The 14641-nt window shown below is 36.6% G+C and overlaps 1 protein-coding gene across 2 annotated transcripts in view; it reads left to right on the forward strand.

Moving 5' to 3' along the window:
• LOC113108005 (uncharacterized protein C1orf21 homolog) overlaps positions 1-14641 on the forward strand; it is a 31918-nt gene that overhangs the window by 14708 nt on the left and 2569 nt on the right. For both annotated transcript variants that reach the window (XM_026270855.1, XM_026270856.1), the window contains exons 3-4: positions 12515-12600; positions 13528-13598. In XM_026270855.1, the coding sequence (XP_026126640.1) occupies positions 12515-12600; positions 13528-13598 (157 nt within the window). The remainder of the gene's footprint in view (positions 1-12514; positions 12601-13527; positions 13599-14641) is intronic.

Raw genomic sequence — 14641 nt, forward strand, 5'->3', positions numbered from 1 at the left:
TTACACATGAAACTGGCCTGCACTTGAAGCCCCGAACAGGTCAGTAATGTTTCTACATTTCACTGCCTCTTCTGGCCACTTTCTCTCTTTCATTGAGTCCTGCGCATCTGTTCTGTTCAAAAATTACGGTAAAATTATGTAAACACCTTATTGATGATGTATATTTTGTATAGGCAAGCAGATGAACCCAGAATATGAATGCAATGGCAAAGTTTCACGTCAAATGGTTTCTCATAGAAAACCATTATAAGAAAAACACTGATCCTTAAGTGGATTGCGTTCATATTCTGGCCTCATTTGCTTGCTAAGCTAAATTTGCTAAGCTAACTATGAATCATTGATAGTGATTACTAAATTTGATGTTTTAATATTACCGTTTTAAATATATTAAGGCACTTTAAGCATTTTTACAACCTTTTCGCACTGTTTAATGATTGAAATAGTGCTTAATATGGATTGCGATTGGCCAAAACTTGCATTTTGTTCACGTACCTTTGTTTTATTCTTTTGAGAGGTGATCTAAATATTTGCGGCTGGGAAACAGATGGACAATTGATAGGCTTGTGCTGCAGTTTTATGGATGTTTTGCCCTCCAGGTCTTTGAGCCTGACTGAAAGCTATCAATTGCAGACCCAGCAAGAATAGAAGGCATTATCACTGAAATATTATGCGCTTCATACATGGTGAATGAGACATGAAGTAATCGGACAGCATTGAGTTGTCATTTCTTATTGTGATGCTGGTTTGCTTCTGGTCTACCTGTGTGTGTTCATGTGTTTTGGGAGAGGTATAGCTTTGGAGAGTAAATAAGAGTCCGCTCAATGATGAATTAGTCATTTTCCATACAAATGGATTTTATGTGTCCAAAATTAAAGGTTTTTATTGGACTCACTCTCGACAGTCTCTTAAATATCCAGAGATATGATTCATTTCCATGTGAGTCTGTCAAATTTTGAGAATGTAATTTCTCCACTAGACTATTGTTGATGGATAAGAGCCTGCTTTTCACTATGTTTTTTTGCTTTGTCCCAGTTAATATGCTTGGACTATGCTTTACATTTATGTACCTTGATAATAAGGGGAAAGTGGGACACCTTATCATAAAATTGTCTTGATTACACAGACCGACCTCTGTTGTGTACTGTTTGCGTGCAAGCATTAGCTAAAATTGTTATCTTAAAACTGCTTTCAAATTCATACATAGTTTAAACACGATTCTTCTCATTCATAGGGTAATTGTGGGTAATATTAGCTCAAAAATGCTTTTTTGTATAGGTTTGTCTACTATGATTTTGGATGTGTATTTGAAATTCGATTCAAAACGATTCATTAAACAAACCAAGAGTCATTGACTTGTGAATTGGACTATGCTTACTCAGACTGTGTTTTTGATTCTGTCAAACTAACTCTTTAAGAGTCATTTGACATTAGTTGTTTTTATTGTTGGCCAACCCTATGCTTAAAGCTAAATGCAAAATGTAATGCTTCGAATTGTCAGTTGGAACAGGCACCGGCAGTGATTGCTCCATCAATGTTATTCAAGCAGACATGATATGTTGGAAGTAATTCAAACGTAAGGGACAGACTAGTGTTGTCACAGTACCAAAATTTCAGTATTCGGTACCGATACCAGTGAAAATCCACGGTTCTCTGTGCCAATTTAGGTACCAAAGAAAACACAAAAATAAGCTAATTAAAAAAAAAACACGCTTTTTATCACTAAAAATAAAACCAATGCCATTTCTTTATAGTTATTTACAATCGTATTTACATTTTTCTACAAGCAATGAAAATGAATGTTATGGCAATGTTATGAAAAACATTAAAAAAAAGGTTCACCCAAATGTAATTTGTCTTTTAATTAATGAAAAACATTTTTTATTTTTTGGTAAATATAGGGGATGGAAGAAATATTGTGATTTCTTTAAAAAGTTGTATTAATTTTTTCAACAGTAGCAGTATCACATACATTCTACTAAATAATAGTAATATTTTTAGCACAATGCCTTTATGTAAAAACTTATTTTGACAGGTTGTCGTGAGTACCTTTAAATTGACAATGGTTTTACTCAAATGAAACCGTTAAATGCTTGTGAAGTGACTCAGAACAGTTCTGGTGATGTTTATGTATTTATGTCCTCACTGAGATGGCAGATGCTTAAATTACTGCAAGCGTCACTCGCTTCTGTCTATGTAGTAATCAAACCCGCACGTCTCTGCCATTCATTCATACACGCAGAACATGCAGGATTCATATTTCAACTAACATTTACAGATACTGGTCCATATGGAGATTTGATTTGATTAATTTATGGTAACTTTGACAATTTTCCTGACTGTCCATCTTAAAATGTAAGTTTCATTTTCATGACTGGATTTTGAGAGTCCGTCCGCGTTTTCTGCTTCACGGAAATCATGACACTGTATGTGTCAAGACCCGGGTTGACCGGGTTCTCGGTACCACCGGTGCTTAAAGAATCCTGGTACCATGACACTTTTTTTAGTACCGACTTCGTACCAAAGTACCGGGTCTTTTGACAACACTTGGGCAGACAGACATCTTTGCACATCACTGGCATTGACATAGGACTCATTTGAGATTAAATGTTAAGCAGAAACGACAGCCAGTTAAGTAATTTATGTCCAGGCAGTGACTAATGTTTTACAATGTTTTAGGGAGCTGATTACATTCTGGGAATTCTTGGTTGGATCCTTCTGAGCAGTCATACTGATGTGTGTGTCTATGTAAAGACTGTCAGCTACATCTGTGCCAACAGGGTGTGTTTTGAGGATAACGTTATCAGCTGGAGTGAGTGATGACTCATTCGCTGAGTGTTCGCTGAGTTTTGTGTGTGTGAAAGGGTGTAAATATGTTTTAAAGGGTTTAGATAACAGCAGCGCTTAGCGTGCGACCTGTGAGAGAGTGACAGAGATTATAGGAGATTAAGAATTAGGGGTAAAACAGCAGAAAATCCACACAGGAAACTCTCGATGAGCTGCCACAGGAGGCTGCCGCCTACCCGCTCTCCCTCTCTCTCTCTCTCCCTCTTCCTGCCATGTTCTTCTCTCTTTCTCTAAGGATTCAGAGTATGTGAGATGGTGGGGAACGGTCTGAGAACGAGGGAGAGAATGAGTGACGTGGGATCACAAACTCCCATTTTTCCTCCCCTGACATGTATCCCTCCCTCTGCATATCTGTCGTTCTTCTCAAGGCCACACTTTCCTTATTTCCTTCCTTTCTTTGCGATGGGCTGTCTCCTCTTTATTATTCTGCCTAATTTTCTGCCCGCCTTCCTATTACCTAAGCTATTTCACTTCAGTCTCTCTTTTTTTTCACCCATGGTATGCCTTTCTGTTTCTCATTCAGTGTCCTCTTTAGCCATGTTCAAGAGAGAGTACTTCCAAACAGGGCCTAAAACTAACTCTTTGCCACAGCTGCCAATGGCCGTTGACATGATAAAGTTTACTGGCCAACATATTTTTTGCATGTTGCCAAAACAGACAGTTATTACTGCTACAATGACTTAACATATTTACAATGTTTTTAATTTGTCCTGCTGGTGCATTTTCCCTCAATTGTTTCTATGAATTATAGACATTTAACATTACAGTATAATTTAAAGCCATTATTTTTTATATTTAATATTCTCTAAAATATATCACAACAATTTTAAAACCATCTTCACAAAGTTTATTATATATGCATAATTTATACAGATTAATCTTTATTCCTGAGGAAATAAATGGAGCCCTGGTGATCATAAAGCAACATTTCTAATTTTTTTTGTGATGCATTTAATCTTTTATTCATTTATTTCTGCTATATTTCAATAGCCCAAAATAAAACGTTTATAATTTTAGTCAACAATAACACTAGCTACTATACCATTTTAATTGTATATATTTGCTGCTTTTAATGAAGACCTATAATAATGTACATAATATATGCATGAGTGTAGTAACAATACAGTTTGAACATGCTTTATCCGCACTGTTAACACTGTCATGTGACATTGACATCAGCCCTATTGTTTTTCTCCACTATTTAAGAACACTAACTCCTGTCCTGTGGCCTCATGGGATAGTGTCGTTATTCAACTAGACAATGTTTTGATCATAGGGAAGTACCGGTAGTGAGATGTAGGGCTACTTCTCGGAGTTCTGCACTTCCTCTTGTCATATTTTGAGGATGTGAGTGTTTATACTGTATCTTCTGGTCCTCATTTGTTTTCCGTGTGTGAGATCTGTACGCACATGTGGCGTTCTGATATTTTGAGTGAACTCCAAGGCACAACAACAGATTGATGAGTATTATATTCACCAGTGCGAACAGAGCAGTGACCTGGTTAGTGTGGATTATTGCGAATTCCCCCCTTCTTCTCGCTCTATTTGTCTATCTTTGTCTCTCACTCGCTCTTTTTCTGTCTTTCTGCTGCCAGCCCAATGTCCTTCTTTCCACTGCCCTTCCTGACTGTCAGTCAAACAGCTCTATCAATAGAACAGAGGGAGACATCTTTGGCCCCTCTCTCTCTCTCTTTCTCAACTCTCGGCTCCTGCCCTGACTTGATTAGTGCCAACAGACTGTTTACTAGTCAAACTGTGTCAGTGTACAGGCAGTGATTGTGTGTTCGTGTGTCCTCATCTGTGATTCAGTGCTTAGTCGATCCCAACAACACACAAGATCTCCGGCACGCACAATGACAGGAAAGGCCGAGCTGCCCTAATACAAACAAGCGAGGCAGCAGGCGGAGAATATGCTGTCTGGTTACATGTGAGCTGCACTGAGCTGTTGAGAATGGTGTGCGAGTGTGCCGTTAGTCTGTACCAGGGCGCACATTGACGCCGATTTGCAACGACAAAGTGACCAGAAGACATTTGATTTTCAACAAGAGCCGGCCATATTTGTCATGACCGACAGCGGTGCAGTGCAATGAGAAAAGTTAAAAGTTACTTGGTAACTAGTCTTTTTGAACTATTTATTAGGAGAACAGCTTGTAAGAGTCATTTGTTTCTTGAATCTAGCTACACTGTGCATTTTGTATCTTAGATTTATAAAAAAAAAAAAAACTAGAACATACGTTTTTTTTATAGATTCACACTACATTGTTGCATGCCGTTTTAAAATGATGTACTGTACTATTATAGTATTTATTTTTCAATATATTTTTAGAAATTTTATGGCCTTTTCCCATTTTTATTTGTTGTTTTTTAATATCTATTTGTAGATATGATTTGGTTTTTATTTGTTTTAGCACTTCTTTAAATTTAAAATTAGTCCTGGAACAGTCTTTTTATTGCATAACCTTTTTATTAATACATTCTGCAAACTCATATTCATAACTCAAGTTGAGTAAAAGATCAATTTTGGGTTTTTAGGAATAGATAGTTAACATTTTATTATAATTAGTATCTTTTGTTTTATGTAATTTATTCTGCATAAATATCTTCCAGTCATTGTACCTGCATTTGGCAGATGCTTTTATCCAATGCAACTTACAGTGCATTCAAGGTTTACATTAACATGTTTGTTTTTCCTACAAATCAAACCCATGAGCTTAGTTTTATTAAGTTTGTAGGTGTTTTTTTTTTAATTAGAAAAATGATGCATGGAAAACTCATGCATCAATATGATGCATAATGCATTTCAGAATTGTTAATACAATCAAAGCTTTTCCCTCGATTTGATTCTATGGACAAGAAAATTTATTTATTTACAGTTAATTGTAACAGATTATTTTGCTAGTTATGCAAGTTAACAATAAAAGGCCACCCAGCAGTAGGAACGCCCTATATGGCCAAATAATACAGCCATTCATCCACCTTTAGAGATAAAACCACTATATGTTGGAACAAAGCATAAGAGGGTGTGTGTGTACACGTGGCTTACTGTCAGGCTGAGGTTAACACATTTCATACAGCCATTTATCAAAGTCACGAAGTGACTGCATTCACAAAGCAAAAGTTTACTGCAACGGCGTACAGTAGCGCAACAGATCATCTCGATGACAATATCCCTTCTGAGGTTTAGACCCATGCCTTCAGATGTTTAATGACTGATCTTTAACCAGAGGTGTGGTATCGGTCATGTGTCTAAAGGTAGCGCAAAACGTGTCTCTTTTTTGTTTATTTCGTAACTCTTCTCTGTTCCGCCATAACATTAGCGAGTAATCTTCCACCTACTATAAAAGAGAGTGCGAGATTGACAAACTCCCCTCCTTTGTGCTGGACTAGCTGTGTTAACAGACGCCCACTTACAGAATAGCTTCAGGGCAAAGCTTCTCCACACTGATTCTAAAAGTAAAGCAGCCCACTCATGTTCCTCAGACACGCCACTCACAGCACTGAACACATCTGAAATTAGGCCAGAAGGTAAAAGTGAGAGGAAGACAGGCTTGTGGAGCTGTCTTGTCGCCCGATTTGTTTCGATTTAGCCGAACGAGCAGCCAGACAGCTAAATTACCTGGACGTCAGAAAGCATCTTGCCACGCACACAGATAAAGGGTGGCCATGAGAGGCCTAGTGATTAGCATGTATGGTGTGATGTTGTTCTGTAAAAAGTAAATGCCTAAATTTCAGCTTTATTTTAAAGAATGGTGGATGGGGGGGGGGGGGGGTGTACATACACTACTATTCAGAAGTTTGGTTTATAAGATTTCTTTTTTTTATTGGAAGGTTTTTTTGGCTTAATGATCACCAGAGTTTTTTTTCTATAAATAATAAAGTTGAAATGGCAATATTCTGAAATATTACAATAACTCTTTTCTAGTTCAGTATATTTTATAATGTTATTTTTTCCTGTGATGGCAAAGCCAAATTTTCAGCATGCATTACTGCGGTCTCGAGATTGTCAGAAATGATATGTAATCAAATTATTTACAAGATTTATGTAAAGCAAGAGTGGTAAGTATTTTCTCTATAATTGCTAAATCATATTGACCATATTTGCCAAGTAGATATCAAATATTTGATGAGAAATCAATTTGACATTATTCATTTATTCATCAGAAGGATGTCACCCTGTATATCCATCTGAAGGATACCATCATTATAGCCGATATAAAGCCTATATAATTTTTTTATTATGATTTAAGAAATTTGAAATCATTTGAAAGTGGTTTAAAACATAAATGTGTAATTACATAAATTACTGTCACACATAGAACACGCGATCATGCTGAATAAAAGTTCACACTTCACAAGACCTCACAAGCTGGATTCGACTAAGTTTGCAAGGTTTGGGAAATTAAATGTTCATTAGCCATTCAAAGATTTGTTTAAATGATATAAATGCGTAATTGCTTAATGTAGACGACAAATGAGAAAGTATTATGATGTTTGCTTTTTTATTACTAATAATATAAAAGCAATATAGTATAATAGTTTTTGTATTCATTAATCCTGTTTAACGTTCTGTTAACAACAGTGAATGGGAGGGAGAATGTGAGATGTGTGTGCTCAGGCGCTGCCGCATTCAACACCGTCAAAATAAAAGTCTGGCCATGAACACACTAGTTTTTCAATATATTTACTTATTTTAATTTCTGCAATGAGATTGTTCATTAAAGACAGGGCAAAAAAAACAAAAAAACATTTTGAACCCAACAGCAAACTCCCTGATCATGTCTGAACATAATCTTCTTTCTGCTCATTAAGTTAAATATGAAAATAATAATAATATTAAATCAGTTATTTGGAATGCAAAAAAAAAAAAAACTCTGGGATCTAATTGAGCATTTTTTTGTAATGCCATAATGAATGACTGAATTTGTGTGTGTTGTTTTTTGAAATTGGCAGGTGGTTCACAGAGTTAGAACTGCCCAGCTCTATCTTCAGGGGTTAAACACTGAAATGGAAAAATCGGAGATGGTGTAAAAATATCTTTGCCTTGGTACTGTCATACTTATGAGTCATGACACAAGAAGCAGGCACAAAACTGCCTACCATCACAGCCTTTAGGAAATTGAATGGCCTAATAAAAGGCACATAAAATCACCGCTATATTCAGAGTTTTTTTAACCCTCATGTGGTGTTCAAAACCCAATAACACCTGTGGTGTTCCCGGTCAAAAATGACCGGCCCATAAAAAAAGCTTATAAATCACTCATTATACCATATTTTCACCCAATCTTGGATTCAATCTTTTTGTCAACTTGTTCTCTTTCAATTAGGACTGGTTTTATATTTCTGTTTGCATCTGATTAATCGTGGGCCTCATTTATCTGAGAGTAGGCATCTCGTTTTTTGAGTAAAAAACAAATAATTTATGAGTAAATTTGGAAATATGAAAAAAAATTATGAAAAAAATGGCTACTGTTGATCACACTAGTCTACTCCAATGTTTCACCAGGAATTTTGTTTTGAAACTTTTGTTTTGTAAAAAATATGGCACATAGTCACACTTGTGGTGTTCCCGGTCAAAAATGACCGGCCTATAAAAAATAGCTTAGAAATCACTCATTATACCATATTTTCACCCAATCTTGGATTCAATCTTTTTGTCAACTTGTTCTCTTTCAATTAGGACTGGTTTTATATTTCTGTTTGCATCTGATTAATCGTGGGCCTCATTTATCTGAGAGTAGGCATCTCATTTTTTGAGTAAAAAAACAAATAATTTATGAGTAAATTTGGAAATATGAAAAAAAATTATGAAAAAAATGGCTACTGTTGATCACACTAGTCTACTCTAATGTTTCACCAGGAATTTTGTTTTGAAACTTTTGTTTTGTAAAAAATAATGCACAAAGTCACACTTGTGGTGTTCCCGGTCAAAAATGACCGGCCTATAAAAAATAGCTTAGAAATCACTCATTATACCATATTTTCACCCAATCTTGGATTCAATCTTTTTGTCAACTTGTTCTCTTTCAATTAGGACTGGTTTTGCATTTAATTTTCAAACTATTTAATTTTAGGAGTCATTTATCCGAGCTTATGCACCTCAGTTTTTGAGTGAAAAAAGCATTATTTGTTAATAATTTTGTCAATATTGTGAAAAAGGTGAAAAAAAGTTTCATCTGTTGATCACACTAGCCTACTTTAATGTTTAACCAGGAATTTTTTTTAAAATGCTTTTATTTTGTACAAAATGGCACAAAGTCACACTTGTGATGTTCCCGGTCAAAAATGGCCGACCATTGAAAGTGAATGTAGAAGATTACAAAACACAGGGCTTGTATTTTGAAATGCTTTAATTTTTCAGAAAAGGGGTGCACAGTAACACTTGTGCTGTTCCTTGACAATACTGACCATTGTGACATACAAAAAATAAACACATTAACGCTGTCATATAGAGAATACAAATCAAATACTGTTCATTTTCTTTCAGTTTTCCAAATTATGAACTAACCAAAATAAGAAACTGTGACGGTCTCTGTGTGAACTCATGCAAGTGACTAACAAAAGCATTTTTAAGGTAACTTGCAATTGGTCATTTTGTGTCACTTATGCACATGACTGACAACAGTTTAATGTATGTGCCTTGCAAATGTGCACTCTGCATTTGAAACAGACAGTGCCTGTTTTCACATCTTTTGGGGCACACAAAGTGCATCTCTTTCGTTTCTCTCCTTTGCCTGTGCCAGCTGAAGGACCTGGTTCTGGTGTTTGTATGTCTCTCACCAATGTAGCAGAGGGCAGTGCTCTGGGTATATTTTGGCGCCTCTGTATCAGGGGGGTCACCATGGATTTTCCCAGCTCTTCTAGGAACAGCCTCCTCCTGAAGGTTTTCCTTGTGTAATACTCAAAAAAGTTTGTGTGTTTTAACGTGTGTGTGTCTGGGTAGCGTGTGTATAAATGTATCGATACATGCACAGGTCCAAGGGCTCGATGTTTGCAAGCACATATGCACATATGTGTACATGAAAATAATGAACATGCTCCTGAAAACTAAATTGTTCTGTTATTTTCAGTCTCTCCCATTCACTTTCAATGGTCGGCCATTGTGACCATTTTTGACCATGCCTACTCTCAGATAAATGAGGCCCACGATTAAATCAGATGCAAACAGAAATATAAAACCAGTCCTAATTGAAAGAGAACAAGTTGACAAAAAGATTGAATCCAAGATTGGGTGAAAATATGGTATAATGAGTGATTTCTAAGCTATTTTTTATAGGCCGGTCATTTTTGACCGGGAACACCACAAGTGTGACTATGTGCCATATTTTTTTACAAAACAAAAGTTTCAAAACAAAATTCCTGGTGAAACATTGGAGTAGACTAGTGTGATCAACAGTAGCCATTTTTTTCATAATTTTTTTTCATATTTCCAAATTTACTCATAAATTATTTGTTTTTTACTCAAAAAACGAGATGCCTACTCTCAGATAAATGAGGCCCACGATTAATCAGATGCAAACAGAAATATAAAACCAGTCCTAATTGAAAGAGAACAAGTTGACAAAAAGATTGAATCCAAGATTGGGTGAAAATATGGTATAATGAGTGATTTATGAGCAATTTTTTATAGGCCGGTCATTTTTGACCGGGAACACCACAAGTGTAACAAGGTAACAAAACCCCCACAAAAAAAGTAAGAAAATTTCCCAATTTTTTTTTAATTGTAGTTATACCCTTTGGGAACAAAGTCACTAAGTTTCAGTCCAAAGCGATAACATTAACTATTATTTTCGGGAAAAAGAAAATCTTCTCCGGGTCAAATTGACCCGAACACCACATGAGGGTTAATTCTGTGAATAAAATATTTATATATAAATATTCACTACCCCGCCATTCTTTAACACATCCTATGATGCTCATAAATCCAGCTTGCAACATTTCTCATTCTCATTATCATTTTCTATCCTCACTATACTTCAATATTATGTCATACTTCAGTATAACAATAATCAAAGTTGCACAGAGGCCAATCTTATTTCTGTCTATTGAGAAAGCGAGCATCCTTCTAACCATAAGGTCCCAAAGGTCGCCATCATGCTGTTATCACTAATTAGCAAATCGAATAAGAGAACCTCTCATCTTATTTCCAAAAATAGTCCGTCTGGAACATACCAAACAGAGAAAATGTCACTCTCTCTCATGCTGAGCAACTCCAAAATCCTCTGGTTCGCTGAGATGCGCGCTTCACGGATGATTCTCGCCCTGAATAGATGGATTAGGAATGATATGTTCCTCAGATCTCCTTTTTTAGTAATGCTGTCACCGTGCTTGCGTACGAGTGTGTGTGAGAAGAGCGATGTATTCGTATGTGTGTATGTAGTGTATATGCTCTATGAGAACCAGGAGGCCTATTTTGTGTAACACCGAACATCCAAATCAATTAAAGTTTGGTTTTAATTTGTGTGTGATGTTTCTCCTTGGTTTGGCTGTGTGTGTGTTTGACAGCATGTTGAAGCGTGGTCTTTTGTGCAGAGACATGTTTACATTCCTCAAGCTGTGAAAGACTGGTGGCGTTGCTCCCTCTCTTTTTCTCTCTCCTTTTATATTCCTCTTTTTTTAAATTTTTTTTCCTCCTTTATCTCGCTTTTTGTGCTTGTTCTGATGGGCCGCACTGAGTCACATTCACAGGCTGCCCACTCCAGCTGTCATGATGGTAACTGACAGGGAGTTCACAGCGAGAAAAGGAGAGAAAGACGGATAGAGGCGAAGATAAACAGAGATTGAGTGGGCTGTGATTGCTTCACGCTGATTTGTAGACAGAGTAAAAGATGGATTTATGTATATGTGTGGGTGTATGTATGTGTTATGAGGAAGTGAATGCATGGACATGCAAACACGTACATGGCCTCTGGTAATTACCAATGGCTGGGAAAGGGCAAAATCCAAAACGTTCAGCTGTTAGAGCTGTTTTTTTTTTCAAATGTGAATTCTCTCGCTCACATTGTTCCAAACCAACAAAAAAAAAAAATGTGTTGAATATGACCACTCTTCTCGGTATAATGAAAGCGAAGGTGGAATAATGCGGTCAAGCTCAAAAATTACAAAAGGTAAAAGTGTTCCATATGACTCATGCACTGTATTTTCTGAAGCCATAGAACAGATTTGTGTGAGGTACAAACTTAGATGTAAATAATTTAATGAAGACTGAATGTTTACAATTTATACGTATACCGTGTTTACACAGTGGCTGTTTGGGCAAGTTCATGAGAGAAGTGTCGATGCTTGATTAATGAATGATTCATTCTTTTGAATCAGATCATTTCAGTGAATCTTTTCATGAATCAGACTGATTTGATTCTCAAGTTCAACTCACTGACTCAGTACAACAGTAAGTTAAAGGGGAAGATTATCAAACATTAATTACCTTTCTTCTCACACAAATCTATCACCTATATAAGACTTTCAAGATAACACAAGATATTTCATGAAATGTTTTTGTGTCTTCTACACAAAGTGCCCATTCATTGTAACCGAATGAAAAAAAGTTCCACTTAAGAAAATCATATAGGTTTGGAATGACATTATGAAAGAGGTTGCATTTCTCTGTGAATCTTTTCTTTAACCATACAAGAATGAACCTCTAATTTGTGTTTTTCTTTTGCTATCGTTGTAGATGAATATAAGATGAAGGGAGTGGAGGAAGTGAAGTACATGCGTGGAGAAGAAGACAGAGTAAACGCACGCAACCAGGAGAACTTGGTGAGAGGCGCACACACCTGGGAAATTCCTCCTGTGCAGTGGTGTCCGTCATGTTTTACTTAGTATTCACACACATTGCTTGAGGCTCATATGCCCGTTGTTGGCTTATACATTGAGAGGTAAAACTAAGCATATGCCGTGCACACGTGTGACGACATGTTTGGAATGTGGGAGAGGGAAATTCTTAGCACTTTCATGCTTAGACGCTTGCATTACCAGACAAATTTCTTCATGCATCTTTTTAACACTCAATAAAAAATTATGTAAATTACCGTTATGATTGGCTAATCTTTTCATCCGTTAAAGAGTAATAATGTCGCTGCCAAGTTGTTTAATATTGGCATTGATATGCAAATGTGGGTCATCATATGTTAATGCTAAATGCATAATGTGCTCAGTTGGGTATAAAATGCTTCATTACTTTTTAATTTCACATCCAAAATACAATTATTGTCCTTTTTCTACCCCTTTTTGCATCTTGGTCTCCATAAATGTTCTGCTTGCATTGTGAACGAGTATGTCAGCGTATTACATTTCCAATAGAGCAAGTAAAAGCCTTTTTCCATGATATTGCCCCTTTAAACTGTCCGGCTTAATGAAGTTGTACAGGCAGAGCAGGTGTTCGGATGCCCATGTTCTGATAAGGGGGTGAGAGGAGAATAGAGACGCAGTGAAAGCGAGGGCAGCCCTCTCTCTCGCTGTCTCTCAGCAGGGCAGCGTTCTCATTAGCAGTGGCCAGAGGAAGGTCACTCCCAGGGCCTCTGTATCACGCTGTGTTCCAGGCAGAGAAGCTGGTCCTGGCACACATCCAGAACCCGGCAGGGCCTCTGCACCAGAGAGCCACCAGGGACGGTCGGCGGAGGCTGAATTTGGCTTTGTTTTGAACAGTAGTAAATGAAAACGTGCTTATTCTGGGTGTGTTTGCAGGAGAAGAGCTCGACGCAGCACAGGACCAAACAGCACAAAGAGGTGCCTGGGCCCAGTGCCAACAAGACGAAGTGAGTGGGTTTATATATGTGTCTTTCTGTTTACGGTGTGCGTGTGTTTCTGTTTGTTTTGTGTGTGCGGGTGAGGGCTTTAAAGTTCTTGCTCTGTTGAAAACGTGCCAGAAGTCTGTAAATCGTGTGTGGTTTGTTTTGCTTTGTGGCCTGTCTTATTCCCTCTGGATGTCATTTGCATGTTCTGTTCGAGCGTAATGTGCCATATGTTTTATAACTTATTGTATGTAAAATGATGTTTCTTGCCTTCGGATGTAATTGTCAGTTTCAAAGTGTTTTAGAATAAAAGAGCTAATAATTTAGAATTATTTTTCATTTTATTTTTTATTATAAGTCATTTGAAGGAATAGTTTCACTCTAGTAATGGTTTTATTCAACCTCATGTACTTTTAAACTATTGATGACAACTGAACTGAAAAATAAAAAATTGTTATAATATCTGTAATATAATTTTCATGAATTAATTTAGCCGCTATGATAGTGAAGTGAAAATCGTGACAGCCAAAATTCTGATTTATGTTTATATGGATAAGAGCAGCATGAACTTTCAGCAAAATATTGTTGTGCTCAATTGAAGAATGAAAAGATGTAGTTCTTATAAGAAAATCAAGGAAAATGAAGTAAGAACTAAATCATATTTGGGTGATCCGTTTAGCTATTTATGAAACATTTAGCATGAGATGAAAATATATTTCAAAACATCTTCAACTATTTATGAGTAAACTCATTTGTGATCTGTTAACCATTAATATTTTATTTGTTTATGACTTAATGGACTTTAATTTTCACTGAGCTTTGAATGCTACGAACACATTAAACACATATGGTGTTCAAAATGTCTGGAGGTAAAGAAATTGTGTTTGAGGGAATGTTCATTATTGTTTTATGTGTGTATCGATGGAGTAATGCTCAGTTAATGTGTGTGTGTGTGTGTGTGTGTGTGGAGAGGCAAGGGTTTATAGTCCCTGCTGTAATGTCTATAAAAATGATTCCTGCCCAGCCACTCTGGATCCTACAGGAGCTGGTAGCTTTGTGTGTGAGAG

The sequence above is a fragment of the Carassius auratus genome, chromosome 8 (assembly GCF_003368295.1).
Source record: "Carassius auratus strain Wakin chromosome 8, ASM336829v1, whole genome shotgun sequence".
Classification (NCBI taxonomy): domain Eukaryota; kingdom Metazoa; phylum Chordata; class Actinopteri; order Cypriniformes; family Cyprinidae; genus Carassius; species Carassius auratus.